The sequence below is a fragment of the Toxotes jaculatrix genome, chromosome 7 (genome assembly GCF_017976425.1).
Source record: "Toxotes jaculatrix isolate fToxJac2 chromosome 7, fToxJac2.pri, whole genome shotgun sequence".
NCBI lineage: Eukaryota > Metazoa > Chordata > Actinopteri > Toxotidae > Toxotes > Toxotes jaculatrix.
The window spans coordinates 20,991,282-21,010,413 of record NC_054400.1 but is presented as its reverse complement, the minus strand read 5'-3'; the positions used below and the strand labels follow the sequence as shown (position 1 = coordinate 21,010,413).

General features: G+C 39.6%; 1 protein-coding gene across 3 annotated transcripts; it reads right to left on the bottom strand.

Moving 5' to 3' along the window:
• Window positions 1-654: 654 nt before the first annotated feature.
• Window positions 655-19,108, bottom strand: glt1d1 (glycosyltransferase 1 domain containing 1). 3 transcript variants are annotated; one of them, XM_041041467.1, is made up of 12 exons: window positions 18,610-19,102; window positions 17,582-17,733; window positions 17,335-17,440; window positions 14,223-14,274; window positions 13,321-13,357; window positions 12,581-12,637; window positions 7,428-7,526; window positions 6,609-6,658; window positions 4,366-4,409; window positions 3,735-3,855; window positions 3,020-3,118; window positions 656-1,303 (listed from the first exon to the last, which is right to left on the bottom strand). In XM_041041467.1, the coding sequence occupies exons 1-12, from the start codon at window positions 18,675-18,677 to the stop codon at window positions 1,157-1,159; spliced, it is 1,032 nt and encodes a 343-aa protein (XP_040897401.1). In that variant the 5' UTR covers window positions 18,678-19,102; the 3' UTR covers window positions 656-1,156. The 3 variants fall into 3 exon arrangements, with proteins under 3 accessions (XP_040897404.1, XP_040897401.1, XP_040897403.1); XM_041041469.1 differs by having other exon boundaries at window positions 1,169-1,303; window positions 3,735-3,850; window positions 18,610-19,108; XM_041041470.1 differs by lacking the exons at window positions 17,335-17,440; window positions 17,582-17,733 and having other exon boundaries at window positions 655-1,303; window positions 18,610-19,105.
• Window positions 19,109-19,132: the final 24 nt, after the last annotated feature.

Below are 19,132 nucleotides of genomic sequence, written 5' to 3'. Positions count from 1 at the left end.
AATAAACACAATGTTTAAAGCCACAAAATGTTAATGCTGCATGTGAATATCTATTTCTCTAAATATTTGCACTCACATGCAGTACAGACACACTGAAAAAGGTCCCAAATTACAAATACAACATATCAATTTCCAGTTATAAAATAAAACTCAGTCTGACAGATATGGATTTCATCAAAAAATGTGGCTCTGATTAAACATAATACTAGCTGAAATTTATGTTTTCTATTATGCAATATCCAAGACCTTTTTCTTTGTAAATTTAAGTTGATTTAATTTTCATTTGATTTTTTTTTCATTAAAACACTATGATCTTGAATGTTGTCTTTCACTTGATTTTTTTTATTTTGTGCAATGCTTAATTTTACTGTTTAAAAGCGTAGCATGGTGCAAAACTTTTGAAAGGACATTCAGGTTTTCTAACCAGCCAAAGTTCCAGGGTGTTGCCAAAATCAACCTTTGTAACGTCAAATTATAAGAACCTTGTGTGCCCCTTTGCCCTTTAAACAAATTGAGTTTTCGCTCTGCTCTTGAATGTGTGCAAACCAACCATTGCACTTCATTAAAAATGAATGTGGTGGCATACACACTGGAGGGAAAAGCAATTCTGCAACTGTTTTTAGCAGGAGTAGATCAGCTGATCCCGCACTGCATTTGAGAGAAAAAGATTTAATGGCACTTCCAGAATTTTGTATTACAAACTGTCATTTTTGTTTCAGCAGACTGAGCAATAATTTCACAGCCATCGCACATTTTCAGATCACCAACTGGTGGAGTTGTTTGCCTCTTTTATTAAGTAGAATGGATAAACAGAGAATTCATGCTTTTCCTATAGTTATACTAGACCATAAATAACAGTGCATCATCAATTTCAAATACAGTAAATGAAATATATTAACAAGACAATCAACCATTTCTGCTATAGGTCTTTGGTTCAAAGTGCTCTGCAGCATAACTTCAATGTGGCAGTGCAGGTGAAACAGGATCATTTTGTACAGACATCTTTGTAGCCTGATTTTCTAAAAGACACCTGTGGTAGTTATACCTATGTCTGGTAAATACACTGATGTATTTCCCTGTTCTCTGTTGCTGAAGTTCCTGAGAAAGTATACAGAGTGGAGTATACAGAGTGGGGTTGAATGCTGTGACCTTATGCTCAGTGCAGAATGTCCACCAGCTGCTGGTAGGTTTCTCTCTCCTGTTTCAGACTGTGATGCTCTTCCACGTAGAGTTTTCCATTCCTCACCACGCTCTCTCTCAGCTCACGATCTGACAACAGCCTCTGAGATTGATGCACAAATTCCTGGCAGGGATAAAGGCAAAACGAGTCTCATTTACTGCCAAATGCCATTTGAAGCTTGTCATTGAAGTTGCCTGAAGATATGTTTTTTTTTTAAAGCATGAAAGATAATCCAAGGCATGAGAACAGAACTCAGATAAAAGCCTGTGTGCTGATTAGTAAATACTTCAAAAGTGTCTGTACATTGCCAAAGGATGGAGATATTTGTGGCTCCAAATCCAAATAAGGCTGTCCAATAGACCTTTTCAGTCTCTCCTAATAGCTGCCACCTCTCATTTACTTATGAAGAAAGGGAAAAACAAATAAAGTGACTGCTGGAGTAAAACAATACTACCCAACCAGCTGTCATGGGGACATGGGAAGTGGAAGATGAGGACAAAACTTAGACAATTAAAAATGAGTAATGGTGCCATTGCTGAGCATCGACTGTGGGGCGGTTTATCCACACAGCTTCCTGAAACCTAGTTGCTCATCTGTTGGCCCGTCAGACTGAGAGAAGCCTCCAACAAAATGAAGCTAAAGTGCCTTAAAGTGTTCCTGCAACATGGCAGCCAACGTTTACTGCAGCAGAGAGCCAATGGGCACACAAAGTTTTAGCCACTGCCAGTCAGCAGGCCACTTCACTTTACTTCACTTCACTCAAGTGATGTGATTATGTCTGGAGAGGCTCTTGGTAGGAAACAGCTCTTCTGTATGGCCATATGAGAGCTATAAATCCTCAGCCACAGGATTAAAGCTCAACTTATGCGCAGCATGCTTATAATCACTTCACTCGTATTACAAATTATAGAGCCAGACATGGGAGGCCATTTTTCTCTTTAATGCTTTCAAGTGGTTGTGTGTTTGTTTCTTCTGACACATTTCTTGATACCTATACGCTTCTCGTAATTACTTTGAAGGCTTAAAGAACTACAAACACTGTCAATCAGAAAAAAAGACAGGATTTTAAAGCAAGCAAAAACAAAGTCTTGAGCATGATCCACTGCAAGGAAAGTTTTGGCTGAAAGACTAGCACTCGCTGCCCATTAGTCCTGGCTGAGGTCGTGGTTTATCCAGCCCAAGTTGCTGCAACCATCTGTGAGAGCTTCCTCTTGGCAGCTCAGCTGAGCACACGTGACCCCCCCTGGAGAGGATTTATCTCCGCTGTTACAGCAACATCACGCTAGTGCGCAGCGTCTTGACAGCACCAAGCTCAAGCCCACTGTCAGCTGGCCTTAACCTATGTTATTCTCCTTTTGCAACAAACCTCATTAAATAGACTGAAGAGCTCTCATGGGGGCTCCCCATTTTGCACTTTCCTGCTTTCTGCTATGTGTTGCATCACTATGTGGTAATGTGGTATCTTTGCTCTATCCCTGAAGGCTTCACTTTCTGATTCTAATCTATGTACCTGAGAAAACATCAGCTCCTTTTGTTATATTTTTCTTACTTAGATTGGACTAATGATAAGAATTTAAAGTACAAAGTTTTACAAAATGAGGTAAAGTTGAAGTTTTCTTTCTTAAAATTGTGAGACTACTGAAGATAAATCTCTGCCGGGAAGGATAGTACTTATTAGCGGTAGTGAGTACTTTCCCAGTCAGTTGAGGTGACAGGTGTAGGTGCTGGCTACAGTGTATATGCGGTGCAATCTCTCTGTAGCCCATCAACACAGTCCGTGTCAAAGCTTAGCAGGGCTTAACACGATTGGTGGCCTGGTCAGTCACTATCACTATATACCTGAGGAGAAGAGTACAGCAGGCCACTGAACTCATGCTGCACCACAGCTGCATTTCCTGGAATGTCCCTGGCCAACACAGGTACCCCGAGATCCATGGCCTATTGGAGCAGAGAACATTAAAAACTCACAAGTCACAAACTGAGATTCACAAAGTCAGACAAAAGTTTCCTACTCATTCTATCATTATTAGAGGGAAAAAAAAGCTCCTAAGCACTTTGGAAATTGTGCAGCTTGGCGATTCTGCTCTTCAGTGCCTCAGTTCACTTACAGAATTAACAATCTGTATCAGCTAATACCTTCAGCAGGTTGTTGAGTGAAACATGTTAACATACTAATCAGACTTTAAGCCTACTGTGGATTGTCTTAATCGACTATGTTTAAATGAGATTAAGTGGATTTGCAGGTTTTGCTCACTCAGGAATGGAAAGATTGGAGTCAAGCAATTAATTTGGGTAATTGTCCCTGAAGTGGTCAGATAACATTGTAGCGGAGCAAGAAACAGCGAGATAAGTACTCCTGTAAATATTCACATTTGAAGGGCTCTGGATAGCAAAGTCTCAGTATATGCTTTAATAAATCAAATTCTTAATTACCTAACTAGTATTCTGCAGCACAGTGCACGAGCAACAAAAAGATAAAGTGTGTTTATGAGTTGAATTGTTGAAGTCAGGACACTGTATCCTCCAATTACCCATGAGCCCTGAAGATGTTTACCTCCAAGATGGCTGCTGACATGCCCTCTGAGATGGAGCTGTTGACCACAGCGAAGCACCTTTTCATGGCAGCATGAAGCTCCTGTTGGCTCCTCTCCTGGGCCAAAAAGACCCCTGCTGTTCTGCAGAGGCAGTGGCAAAGCTCAGTTCTGCGTGACTCAGGGCTCACAGAGGCGTGAATGATGCTGAACAGCAGTGACAAGCTCAGGGCAGGAAACACGGCTGCTCTATGTGTGACATGCACAAAGTGTCCAGGTAAAGTCCTAACCAGAGAGGGCAGCTTCCTGCCGCAAAGATCTTTGTTGTGGTGAAGGCCCTTGGCAAAGAACTGAAAGATCAGCCAAGACTCGAGAGTGGGAGGACAGGGAAAAAAAAAAAAAAGAAAAAAAAGAAGAGAGGATCTTGGCGCTCCCCTCAGATCTGCGTTCTGTTCACATTATGTTAAGATAAATGTAAAGCTACATTTGCTTAGATATTTTCTTGCGCCACAAGGGATGAACAGAGGCGAAACGCAGTCTTCAAATTTCTCACAGGAGCAAGTTCTTGGCAATTACACTGTCAGATCTCAAGTTTGCTTTCATAAGATTTGTAACTGATAAAGAAAAGAACACTGAACGAAACAGAAGGCTTACCTTTTAGCGACAGCTTCCACTTCAACACTAAGTACAGGATCAATCTGAAAGTGACCAAGATTATGAAGACATGTGAAAGCCCTTTTCTCTGTTTTCATCAAGGATGGCAGCAATGACTTAATCAGGAGCATAAACTAAACAATGACGCAATTAATAATTTCTATCATGAGCAAATCATTCTCTGAAAATCCTGTATTTTCAGAGATTGGGGTCAGGGTGGGGTGGGTGGCCAATCTGATTAATTGCAATGTGGGATTTGCGTGCATTAGCCTGCCCACAGAAAAGTCAAAGCATAGCAATTTAGGTCAAAGATGCTGCCAAGCACGCTCCTACTTTTTTTCCCCCCTCTTCCATTTTATAGCTCATGGAATTCCTAAATTGAATCTGCTTTAAAGCACGTGTGCATTAAAATCAAAGAATCTAAACTAAGAACATTTTTGTATCCTGGTGTAATCTGGGATTTAGCAGACATTGTAAAACCAGCAGGGGATAGATCACGATAAAGGCTGTATTAACAAACACAAATGATTTAAGCACAGATTCTGCACTGTCCCAGGGTGAATCAACAGAAATTGGAGGCGTAAGAGATAACTAGTCACAATTGGAAGGTAGAGGCTACATCATTGTTTTTGTTTGTCCAAGTGAATCTGTCATACCTTTCCTGATTTAAGATAATGGCAATTTTGTCGTGTCCTCCTCCACATATTTTCTTGTTTTTAAGCACCAAATATGATGCAAATGCCTGTTAATGTGTCAAGATCTATCATTACATTTTCACAATGATCTTTAAATTCATTTTTATTTCATTGTTCTATTGCAAAATATGCTGCACATTGTGTTGCTTGATAAAACCCAGTCACAGAGCAGCGAGATGTGTCATCGCGGACAAACTGACCTGAATTTTCCTCTTAATGACAGATGCTGTGCAGCCAGACCTCTTATTGCTTGAATGAAGTAGCTGTGGATTTCTGGTACATCGTGACAGTCTGAGCGCAGCGCGTCTCATTCTAACGTCTGTTTGCGTTTTTACATTTTACTGTTATCTCATTAAACATAACCAACAATGTTTATGTTTAATTAACTGTGGAATCCTAAAATTATCAAGGGGAAATCGGCTGTTACACAAATAGGAATTTATTATAACTAATATATGGCTTTTCATTTCTCAAACAAACAAACAAGCACGCTTCCACTGTGATTCAGGGGTGTCGAGATGAATCACACGTCTCTGCTTCCACTGAACCATTTCATCAAACAACAACAAAGCATAGCGGAGCAAGGAGCTGCAGCAAGACAGTGTATAAGCCCCTGGCCACGTCTAATTGAGTTGTTTTTGAGCAAAGCTACAGCAGAACATACCTTTTGCCTGACACCACTGTTTGAAGTGACACTAAAATACTGTACATTGACGTCATATCAAAGCAAGTCAGGGGGAAGAGAAGACAAACATACAGAGAAATCAATGAGCGAGAGATTGGAAATGAAATGAGGTAAAAAAAAAAGAACAGTAGAAAGAGCACCAAGGCTGCTGCTGTTGGCTGGGATATGACTTCTATCTGCAGAACAGCATAAAAGTGCAATCAGTTTAAAAAAAAAAAAAAAAAACTTTTACAGCAAATGTATTAAAACTCCCTCCTCTGGTTTGACAGTCTGGCCGACTGGTTGATTTATGAACATCATAAATCATGGCAGGCTGTAAGAGCTCAATTGGTTTTTTCCAGTTATGTGACTTGCTTGACATGAAGCCACTTAACCTGTGTATGTGCAGTTAATGTCTTCAGGGATGATACACAGGACAGAAGCATGATGGTGTGCGACAGGGCGTCTAACTGCTTTGGCTCATACCAGCACATGTCCAGATATATGTCCATTCATGTGCATTAAAATGAGGTAGCTCTATACAGGTCAGTAGTCAAAGGTAAGCGCTAATCTGGAGTAAGAAATACATCAGTATATCAAGCAGTCAACCAGTTAGACCAAAAAAAACCCCAAGTAGGACCAGTACCACTGCTGCTGCTGACCCTCGCCCTCTGTACAGAAGACTGTCATTATCTCCCGGCACTGGCTGTTAATTCCAGCTAAACAGCTAAAGCCAGTATCTCTGCTAGATCCAATTAGAGGCCGCCTGTGTTCCCAGGGGATGATTCTAGGTACTTTCAACCCATACAGAGAGTCATGGTACAGAGAGAGATACATAGGATGTGTGAAAAAGTACTGACTATAAATAATGACTGTGAACATACCTTTGGCCCAATAATGACCAGCACATTCAGCGGATTCTCACAATGCCACTCTGAAAAACACAAAATAAGACTGGCAATGTAAACTGCAACACAACAGTCTGGGAAAACAATAGCAGCTTTCTCAGAGGCAGTAAAGCTGTTTTTGCATAGAATTCTTATGGCTATACTTGCATAGTGCACCATATGTTTTTAAGCCTGAAAATAGAACAAATTCAATTCCACCAAAAACACCATGTGAAAATCCATACATCTCGTTCTTCTGTCTAGATTAACATATAATTTGACGTCCTCTAGTGCTGTCTTATTACCATAACTGTATGTTATGAAAGTCACATAAAATAAAAGATGATTTAAAAAAAGAAACCAACTGCTGTTGCTAATCCGTGGCAGTTCTCAGAGCTGAATACATTAGACGTGTATAAGACAGTCATCATAAAAAGAAACAACACTGAGGCAAGACTCAACAAATGTCTTTATGAGGCCAACATGAGCTGTTAGAAGAATCTCATTGCATTTTCATATAAATTTTCAATTAGATGAAACTCCGCAGAGATCTAACATCATTCCTAATTGATGAGGACACTGCCATTGCTTCTACCACAGGCCACTACAGAAACACACTGAGAAAGGCTTTGTAATTCGGGGCTTTACCTGACACTAAGGTTGAAGAGGGTGAAAACGTGCCAGCAAGAAACACCATCCTCTCTTTTAGCTGGCCTACTTACTGTATTACTTAACTATGTGTTCCATGTTTTTCATCACCAGTGCGCATATATTATCATGAAATAGATGATAAACATAGGTAGTTGTATGGTATACCTGAAAATACCTCCACCAGATAGAGGGGGTCTTTGACTCTTCTGAGACCACAGACCAACAGGAAGACACGCAGCTCATCCACATGCTCACTGCTTACACCTGGAGAGAAGCCAGACACAAAGAAAGACAGCGCCACAATATCAAAACACTGCATAATGAACATCCCAAGTACATCGGCAGATAATGAAAGCAATACATCACCCAAGGTCATGGGGAAAATAAGACAGCAGTGACTAATGTGCTCGCACAATTCTCTGATCAGAGTTGTAATGCTCAAGAGGGAAATAGTCTGCTAAAAACACTAGAAGGTTGCAGCCTAATCAGTGTGTAATACGGCATCATAACTACAGAGCCGGAGTATTTGCTCACTGAACAGCGCAACATTGAAGGCAGCTAACCCATCGTCATGCTAAAAAACATCAAACGTTTTTGAGAACCTCGCTTTAATTGAGAGGCAGAGCCACTAAATCGACTCTTTTCCCAGATCATCCAACTTTCAGGATCAATCCGGAGATTAGTCAGAAACTGGCTGGCATGCAACTGTGAGCACTGCCAACAACTACTGTCCTTCACCTTACCCTCTAAAGGATAAAAGTCCTGACCCTAATAAAAGAGCTGTGCACTATTACGGTGGCACTGGGCTGTCAGACTCAGAGTCCTCAACAATAAGCAGATCCTCTAATGAACTTGAGATAGGTAATTATTTCACACTGTACATCTTCTAGCAGGTTTAAACAGGAAGTGGAACAAATTACATTTACAACTGCTCAATGAAGAGTGGGTGGAGAAAGGAGACTAACTACAAGACTCAGCTAAAATAAGGCTAATTTCCAGCACTGTGCAGCTATTACGACTATGTGCCCTTGAGCATAGAAAGGTAACCCCAGTGTAAACCTGCACCACAATGGAGATTAACAGGATTAAGAATCTGCAGTTCAGTGAGGCTGTACTTTCACACAGTGGTGCTTGGAGTCTGTACCAAATTTCATGGCAATCCATCAAAGATTTGTTATGATATTTCAGTCTGGGACAAAGTGGTGGATCAACGCAGGCTCACAAACAAGATCAGTTAGATAAAACATATTACACAAATTTTGCCCTTTCCTAGTGGAACAAGGCAACAAAATATATTTTAAAATAAAGTTTATAAATTTAATATGAGGACAGTATTTAAATGTTATATCAGTTTTAAAGCTATAACGCCCAGTTCTTTACATCTGAGGGAACAATCTTGGTTTTAATGTGTTTTTTTAAGCGAGGCTGGTGTAAAGCCAACACTTTAACGTCAAGGTCTGATGAATCAAAAGAAGAAAATGAATTAATGTCAACGCAAGCAGATGTTTACGGATAATTTAGGTTTAGAGGATTACATATGAAAATTACTTTGTGATCCTTGACCTTTTACGCTTGACAATAACTTAAGAGGATAAATCATAAATGCTGAGATAGCATTGCTCCTAATGGTTATGCTGGCAAAGCACTGCTGAACCAGACTTTGAGTGAAGTGTACAAACAACTCAGACAAGAGGTACTTTTAAGTGTCTGTGGAACTGAGGAACAAACCATTTTGAAAATAATACCACAAACAGACACCAGCACGTGCTTAAAGAACAGTGACAGTCGAGTGAAATCCCCTGCTGCCAGATAAGTCCAGATCAGGAGGCTGAGGCAGCTCTTTTAATGCTATTAAAGAGCATCTTAAAATGACAGCATGGAGTCTGGGCATTGACCCTGATCCTGGGAGCCGATTGTCAAAACAACTCTTCATCTGTGGGACATATCGAACTTGCTCGCATTGATTCGCAGGATGAGAAAGCACGTCAGTTAAGGTAAACACCCATGTCACTACCTCAGAAGAAGATGCAGGAAAATAATGGGGGATTGCTGGAATCATACCAGTGCACAGACCTGTCAAAATGAACAAGGAATTCAAAGAAGTAAACAAAGCCTTTGGATCTGAGGCACAATTCATCTTTCCTCAGGGGAGAAAAACAAATTGTACAAATCATCTGTTGTGCCAGCAGCTATCTTTTCTCTCTCTTTCTTTGCAGTTCTGCGAGTGCTATGCAAAACACACTTTTGTTCGTTTGCCTTTGGCCTCAGAAGGGCATCCTCAACAATCCCCTAATGCTTTAATCAGTATGTGTGTGTGCATGGATGTGGGAGCACATATCTATCGGAACAGCTCCTGTTAATCTATTGAGTGTCACAGGGTGACAGAGAATAGAGTCTACAGGGAGTAGACAAAATAATGACAACACCATTGGAAAAAAAAAAAACTTAACTGAGTAAAACATACAGTAACTAAAGTACGCAAGTGAGACATTTTACGCCAAATACCATTGTGTCTCAATTTTAAAGAGGTTGGATAGTTTCGGAACAAATTGCTGGTGAATAACCCAAATGTGAGAAGTCAGACTTCAGTTTCTACTTCTCTCCAGCTCAGATAAAAACATACTACTGCGGAACCATCTACCAGTTTGGGTCTGGGAGGCTCAGGGGGCAACCCTCTCCATGTGTGAGAGAGGGCTAAAAACTTTCCTTCTGATAGAGCTTATAGTTAGAGCTGGCTCAGCTCATGGGTGAATATTGGATCTCTGTAAATAATATTATAAAGAGTATGGTCTAGACCTGCTTTATATGAAAAGTGCCCCTGCTCTATGCAAATAACATTAAAAACATAATGTAAAAACATTCGAATGAAAAATTAAGAAGCATGTTTCGTCTGCCATTTTTCATTACTCTACATTTCATAATACGTTTGAGTTAACATTGACCTGTATAAAGCTTTTGGACCAAAACTAGGCCCAGGTCCAGGCTGTTGGAGCTGCATGTGTAGTCAGAACAACACACACCAACATGGACAAACACGAATAGTAACGTTTGTACTGCAGTTTTACTGTGGTCTGTTTTGTTGCACACTAACAACTGCAGAACTACTGATGTGAGTTTTTAAAAAAGGGGCTTGTCAATTTCCTTCTTTAAATAGAAGAGAAACACAAGCAGATCACAAGAAAAGAGTGTGAGTAATTGTGTCTGTGTGTGATTTAACACTTTGGGATGAGAAAAGTATTCGGAAATATGCGTTTGAAATATCTTAGCCAGAAAAACACACTGCATTTGTTTTGCATGAGCAGAAGTTGTGTCAAAGATCTGTTTTTAATGTCTACAAATTATACTTTTTTGTGTTTTGTATAAGATGCTAAAGGGCATTTCTCTGAACACCTACCCTTTGCCCATCCTTTGCTTTTTAATTATCTATTCATGCAGCTACTTTACTGAAAGCTTCATGTGTAATTTGTTCAATATCAATCATCCATGGACCAAGTAACTGGACAAGGTGACAACTGACCCCCTGCTTGTTTCCCCTCATCCTTCAGCAATTCAAAGCATCGCTGCACTTTCCTCTCATGTATCCCCTTACCCCACCTCACTAGGAACACAGCAGGGGCCACATACAACTTACATCAAGTGGCTGTCATGGACTAATAGCTTTTGGATCCCAGAGCTGGAGTCGATGTCTTTCGATGCCACTTTTATGTTCACCAGTTGATATCTTTTTAAGGTGTGCCATTGAAACACTGGGCCACACAGAGTACCTTTATTCCTAACACTCAGACTGACACACCCTCTCGTTCAGCGACCCTATGTACAATATACTCTAGATCTCGCTATTTAGTACTGATTAATTTATGTCACACCAGCTGTAACGATGAAAAAGTAAATCAATATGCACCAAGATCTGAGAGGAGAGAACACGCACACCAGATAGTGCCCCCTGCTGTGCTGGGAGAGCGTGTGTGTGAAGACAAAAGGAGGATTGGAGCTGACAGGAGAGAACGTGGGTTGCTGCGGGAGTCATTTCTGTCCGACTGCGTTGTGTTTGAGGAAACTAAAACATAAGTGAAGTTGTTGAGATTGATTACTGAAGGTGACAAAGCAGGTAATCAAGATTTAAAAGGGGCACATGGAACATCAAATTTTTTAGACAGCAGAAAGCCAAGACTGCCCAGTAACAACTAAACAATGCTTAAAAAGTCTTCAGTTTTATGAAAAAGCACATGAGTAGCAGTGAAACACAGGCTGTGTTGTCTAATGCACTGTGGTGACAACGCTGTGGCAAGAAAAACACAAAACGGATGGAAATTTTTCTTAATGATGCATCTGACGCACATCTATGAAAAATGACTCAGACAAATTAACACCTCATATGCAGAATGTGGAACAATGTTTACGGCTCTAAAAACAACTGTGAGTCAAATTACAGCACTTTCATCACATCCGAGGGAAAGCACAATAGTAGTGGCTCCTACTTCAAGCATAACAAATGGAGAAGTGACAGTGGCCAATTAGTATTACCTGCAGTGGTTGTGTAGCACAGTGACAAATGGCTCTGGGCTGGGGGGCTATTAATCAACTATCCCTGCCTGTAGTCAACAGTGTTCTCTATGAACACTAATGTACCTCAGATGGACATCATCTTGCAGGGTCCAATTTAAAGCCCAGGTGCAGCTAACATAGCACTGAGTTTTTATATAGTCTCTGATTGGTACTTTTCAGGTTTGAGGAGTATGGACAGAAGATAAGGAGAGAGGGATGCGGTCCAGAATATGATAGAGGGCTTTTATGAGAGTATCGCAAACAATTACAAATATGTGACCCGTCTGTGTATATCTGATCAAAACAACACCAGTAAACCTATTTTACAGGGGAGCTTAAATTTCAGTGTGCAGGTACTTCTCCATTTTATGGCATCAAACACTGCATCCATCACCTGTCCCACTAAAGTTTTGTGGATGTGCATACAACTACCTCTGATATAGTTTGAGACACAGCCTTGATAATTAGATGAGACACAACTAGAGTCAGTTAATTTTACAATGATCTGACCACTTTCCAATAAGAAGTTAAGCTTAAAGAGCACAAGATATCAAACTAAAATACAGTATAGCCCAGGTATGACAAATACATACCATTTCAATTTACCATACAGTCTTGCTTTGAAAGAGTCACTACAATGAAAGCTATTGAAAGAAACTCAAAGCATAAATAAGAAAACCTGAAAACTGTCTGAAGTGAAGTCTGTGAATTATCAAGTCTCACATTATCCAGACAATGGCTGGAATGACAACCAACTGAAGAAGTAACAGTACCTGAGCTTCTCAAGAATTCAGCCCAGCAGAATTTCTCTGTCGCTTCCGTCTGGATACCTTTAAAATAAACACAGACAAATACAAGGCACTGAGCTCTGAGTAAAGCTTTTACTGTACACCACTGATAAAATCCGGTATGAAGCAAATGACCAAAGGGGGTTTTATTTTCAGAGGTAAATAACTCCAGAATTCTTTTTATGATCACAACCTGTGTTAGTAATGTGACACCTCAAATTAACAGAAAACACATCTTGTATTTTTTTATGACCTTAACTCAAATTAGGTTCATACACTAATGTTTGTATAAAAAAAGCAACATTCAGATAATCTTTACTAAGTAAAACAAAAAAAGCTTTAATGTGATCTAAATATTATTTTGTGTGGTTCATGTAAAAAGCACTTCAGTGTGATGACTATCTGGTGAGAAGCATTAAAAAAAAAAAAAAAAAAAAAAAAGCTTTCACTGGTCTGGGCTCAGCCATGCAGCTGGCCCAGAGCTCTCCTCTAATCTATGAGGGGACACTATTTGCCAAACAAAGCTACTGGTGGGAAACAACATGGAAGAGTGATTTGGGTTGTCCTACATGGCACGGTGGCCAATGGCAAGAGCAAACACAACTCTGTACTGCAGACAGTATGATAATGGAGGGAAAAAATGTCAAAGCTGATTAATGTAACACTTCAATGGCGAGTCAGGGATGCACAGAATCAGGCAAGGATATTCATCCTGCAGAGCTTACCTTGGGGTTGGACATAGATTTTGCTGCTCTGGGACAACTTCAAAGGAGAAAAACATTAGAAAAATCTGGTTAAAAGGATATAAATACAAAAGTGTTTGAGATCGATCAGTAATTATTGGCAATGTTTGTACAAATTACATTTGATTGGATCTATATGCATTTCTTTCTCTTTATGTGAGAAAAACAGAAACAGCCAATTAATGCTCCAAACATATTTAAACCAAATCTAAACTTTAAAAGAGAGTCAGGAGAGCAGTTGCTAAGATAATGGGGGTGCTACAAAATAAATCAGAGGGGATGGAAAGGAAATTGACTGGATGTTATCACACTAGATCCATCCCCTATGTGTGTTTTCTGTCACAATAAAAAGCGTGGCGATGCCTCTCAGTGCCTGTCCTGTCTGCCTGCTGTCAGCACTAAACGGCAGAGATAAAGCATGCCACTCGCCTCAATCTGCAGCCTACGGCTGGAATCTAATCTGAAAATAAAACACGGTAATATTGTTTTAATGCCAAACTATTACGGGACAGGGCAGGATATTGTGTTTGTATAATAAAAGCCCTTCTGTTGTATTTATTGAAGCTGTCAGGCTCCTGCTGTCTGTTGATGTGCCATAAAATGCAAACAAAAAACTTCTGCTCTCAGTTGCTTTAATATATGGGTCAATATTTTGTTTAGGTTAAAAAAATCACTTATGACAGTCTTATTAGTTGTTAAGTTCGGGGATAAATGGTGCAGCATAACAGGTTGTCATTAACATACTGATTAACATGCAATTAGGCACATACAGAATTTTTCTAGAAAACAAATTTGAAAACAAATTTGGACATGCAAGCATCAGTGTTTATTACATTTAAACTACTATAGTTGGTATATTAAAATGCAAAAGAGAGGAATCATACCAGAAATAACTCGGCCTCTTCTTTCAGTTTGTCAGTAAATGCAACTGCAAACCTGATTTAAAAAACAAAAAGAGGAAAAAACACATTTGTTTTCACCCCTGTAAAAACCATTTCAGCAAAACAAGAATTTTCAACACTGACAGTAAGCTCTTGCCTTTTACAAGCAATGACAATTTTTAAAGCAGTAGAGGAAAAACTACCAGTAACAGCAATAAGACACAAAAGTCTCAAGACTAAATACCTAAGAGCAGAAAAACAGCTTGTGATTTTAAAGCAAAGGATTTAAGGATGAATACAACAAAGGGAATGTAGAGCAAAAAACAGTGGGGAGATATTAATTTGCACTTATGTGAGTGTATTAAATGGACCAAATGGGCTCAAGAGTGGTGGCTGAATTTCTTGATCAAGGTTTGTGTGAGAAGGCTCTAACAGCAGGAGGCGCACGGATTCAGATGTTTGAAGTCATGAGACCTGGATAGGCGCCGTTCTCCCAGAAGGCAATTATCCCCATAGATTTACTAGCTGGATGCTCTGCCATCTATTTTCATCATAATGATAACAGAGACACCGGGGTGTAACGTCAGGGCACAGGACAAGATATTGATAAGCCTGCGTGGATATTAACGTTTCAACGTTTAACTAGTGGAGGAGAGAGCACACTCATTTCAGCCTGCACAGCTGGGGTTAGCTTGAATGTGCTCAGCCTAATTCTTTTATGCCAGTACTCCAGGCACTTGTAGGGATCCAGTCTTTTTTTCCCCTCACAGATTACTTACACACTAGTTAATATGATTCACATGCTTTGCAACAGAATGTAATTCTTACAGCAATATCTACAACAATAATAAAAAGATGAATACTATCCCTACATATAAATAGACCACATATACTGTGATTTACAGCAATATCCAATTTATTTCCACTGGTCACAACTGTGACAGCAATTTTGTTTTATAATTCTGTAAGAGACTCGTTAGTAGGTCTAAGACTGAAAATCACATGGTTAGTGAAACTGGAGGATGTTTTGATTTCATATGAATAATTTCCATTAAGAGGTAGAGATGGTCACATTTACTTCTTGGCCACACTTCAGGATGGTGATGTCTGCATCACACCTCTATAAAAGAAAGTAAGCAAAACATGTTGTGATACATTAACATATTTGGTGCTAATAATCAATTACGTGTCTATTATTGATATATTAAGATAACGGTTCTGCCACACTTACACACAAGACATAACTTTTTCAAACAGATCGAGCAGACCTTTCTCATGGTGGATATGTTACATTGTCACAGCAGGACATTGGTGTGACTAAGCATGCAAAATAACAGGGCCCTTAAACTGGCACAGCTAAAAAGAAGAGTTACATTCTATTTATATAATATTATTCGTTGCACCTGTGCAAAAGTCTGAGACCACACTGAAAACCTCTAATATTTTCATGTAAACCTGGAACTAATCAAGTACTTAGTCAACTAAGTTTGAGGATTCAGAAACATCATTCTGCACTATTTTTTAGGTCAGCAGTCACACTTCAGCAAATCTGGGGCATTGACCAATTTGACTCTTGTGCACAAACGGTCAGATCTCCTTGAGGTGTATCCTTTCCATTGAAGCAAACGTTCAGGTGACACTCAGGTGGACCTGATCTACTCATTAGAGGCTCGTCTACGCAACTCAAGATGCAGACTGCGTTCACCTGTTACAAATAAGGCTGTGCCTCAAGTTTCCTGCAGATCATTGCATACCATGTAGCACTGTGAAAACGGGAAGAATGGCATCTGAACTGAGTGAACGTGTCAGAAGTCAGATTGTTATTCTAAGCAAAGAGGGGCTTTCTCAGTGTTAACTCATGACTAAAGGTTTTTAAGGGGGCAGTGCACGGAACTCTGAAACACTTTGTAGAAACCGGATCAGTTTTATCCAAAGCACGATCAAGCAAACCAAAAGTGACGACAACATCAGAAGATCAATACATCAAGCTTAGTTCCCTGAGAGATGGAAAAGGGGAAAAAAAAGAATGCAACACTCTAATCAGCAAAAGTACTGTCAAAAGAAGTTTCTAAACCACTTCTCAGGAGGGGAAACAAGGCCAAACACTTGGGATGGACAAAGAAATACCAGCATTTCACAGTGGATGACCTAAAAAAAAGTCCTATTTAGTGATGAATCCAAGTTTGAGATTAATAGCAGTAACAGAAGAATGTGTGGAAGGATACAGAGAGAACGATACCGCAGTGTATCAAACCGACAGTGAAACGTAGTGGTGGGAATATTCACATCCGGAAGTGTTTTGCCTCCTCTGGAGTTGGACACCTGCACTGAACTGACTACACCCTGACCAAGGAGAAGCACCACTCCATTCTTCTCTCTGGTTTGGATTCACACTGTAGCAGGATAATGACCCCAAGCACACCTTAAAGCTGTGCAAGAACTCCTTAAAGATCATAGAAGACCAAGGAGTCCTGGGTGTCATGGACTTTTCTCCACATTTATCTCACCTGAATCCCACTGAACATTAATGGGGGCACTTGAAGAGTCAAGCATTCTGTAACACCATAAGAAGCTCTTTGGAAGATTGTTAAATCATGCTGGGATAACAAGTTTTGTACAAACTTGTGGAGTCCATGCAGAGGGGGGAAAATCAAATGCTAAGATATCCTGAAGTTCATGTATATTTTTCAAAGATTTAACGTAAATTGTTAAGCTGATATTATTAGTAACAAACATTTTTTTATGATATTCAAAACAAATTCAAAATGGAAGGGTCTCTACTAGTGGTCTCAGACTTTTGGACCCCACTGTACATATATCTATTACTATTCCACATTAGATTATTTGAGATTTCCTGCTAACAGAGATACAAAGAAAAAGATGGGACAGGAAACATATTGTTCAGCATGTATTTCTCTTTATGCAAATTGTGTCTGCAGTTTTCTGCAGATAATAACAGTGGCCAAAACCACAACACATAGTTTCACAAACTTTTTCAAAAGCATTATAGAAAAATCATGCAGTCTGTGTGATGTGGTGAATCAATCAGTAAAATTCATGTACTCATTGTGGAGCTATGTGGAATAAAATGGGTTAAAACCTCCAGCAACATCACCTGGCTTTCAGTAGCACCTGCTCCATAATCACGCGCTTCTGTTCAACTTTCACATCTTCATTTATGTCTGTTCCGCCAAAGATGACGCCAAAGGGTACTTGGATGTCTGGTGCAAAGGTTAGACATAAAACAGGAAACTTCTAACGTTTGTAGGACAGGTAGCTGTGCACTTGCAGGTCTGCTATTATGTTGACAAACACAAATGATGGCATAGTAAATAAATAAATAGATCAGTAAGCATGTTTACCCAAGAGAAGTCTGCCTGCTCTGAACAGATGAATGGCCAGTGCACCCTCAAATGGAGGATTTCGAGACACTAAGTTTGCCACCTCAGCAGGTGACTGAAATTCTGTTGCATCTCTGAGCTCACAAGTGTGTCCTGCTGATTCAATGTGGGACCTAAAATAAGAGAAACGTGTGACTGTGAATGGCTGGTAGGAAGGTGGGACGGTTCAGCAAAAGTCACAAACATTTAAACTACCTTTGTCTTGAAAGCCTTTTGTTTTAGTCATCAACAGTCATTCAATAATTTGCTGGTTCTTTCTTTTTTCAATGCTTCCTCCTCAATAATAACGTAACAGCTGATTTACTACAGCCTTTGTATAGTAAAGCAGAAAGTTTCACAACAGCTTTTTTTTAGATTTCCCTGGTTAACAGTCAACTACACTGCTACCTCTGAATGTAATCTCACAGGCTAAATAATAATAATAATATATGTATAATAATATATATTATATATGTGTGTGTGTGTGTATGTATGTATATGTATGTATATGTGTATATATGTATGTGTGTATGTATATGTGTGTGTGTGTGTGTGTGCATGAATGTATGTATGTGCAACTGTCTGCTGCTATGTGTGTATGTATGTGTATATAAGACCCCCTCCTGTATATGTTGTATTTCACAACAACAGCTTTTTTTTTAGATTGCCCTGGTTCACAGTTAACTACACTTCTACCTCCTAATGTAATCTCACAGGCTAAATAATAATAATAACAATAATAATAATAATTATATATATATGTATGTGTATGTATGTATGTATGTGCAATTGTCTGCTGCTATGTGTGTATGTATGTGTATATAAGACCCCCTCCTGTATATGTTGTATTTCTTCTCTATGTTCATTTTTCCTTTATATAGTGTATTTATTGTTCCTTGTGACTGCTGCTACAACCGAATTTCCCCACAGGGATTAATAAAGTAACTCTTAATCTTAATAATTAGCATCAGCTGTAGCTAGCTATGCTTATGCTAACGAATGTAAATTACCTTATTCTCTCAGCTGTAGTGTGGTTCCCAGTGTTAGGGTTGAGACAGGCAAGAAAGAGTAATTTCATATCTACACTAAAGGCTGAGCGGTCTAACTAACTAGTTAACATGTGAACATTAATGGAAACCAGATGGAAATATGCAGCTAACAGAGCCTCTATGTGCTGTTTAAGGCTCGTTGAACTGAGCGATCACATTTCCTGAACCCATGCCTGTCTGCTACACGTAGAGCAAAGCGCCGTGAGCTACAGCACGGCTAGCTCTTTACTTGGCACTGCACCACGCTTGCAATGTTTACAAGTCCGTCTCCTATAAGATCCCCCGGAAACACATAGCAGTAACACATACCGCACGGACACTGTTGGCCCATGCAGTATTTTGCTTTTAGACTATCTTTTTAGATTTAGTCCCAAAAAATAAAAACACGACAATCACACTCCTCTCCCGTGACTACTCTATCAACGCCAAGATCAGCGGTAACAAAAAACTACAACAAAACCGCAGCACCACTTCCTTCTCTCGA

Coding starts and splice junctions, on each gene's coding strand:
- glt1d1 (XM_041041467.1), bottom strand. CDS start 18,677: ATGAAATTACTCTTTCTTGCCTGTCTCAACCCTAACACTGGGAACCAC. Junction 6,659..7,427: donor TCTGGTGGAGGTATTTTCAG/GTATACCATACA, acceptor TGTGTTTTTCAG/AGTGGCATTGTGAGAATCCG. Junction 4,410..6,608: donor TGGTCATTATTGGGCCAAAG/GTATGTTCACAG, acceptor GGTCACTTTCAG/ATTGATCCTGTACTTAGTGT.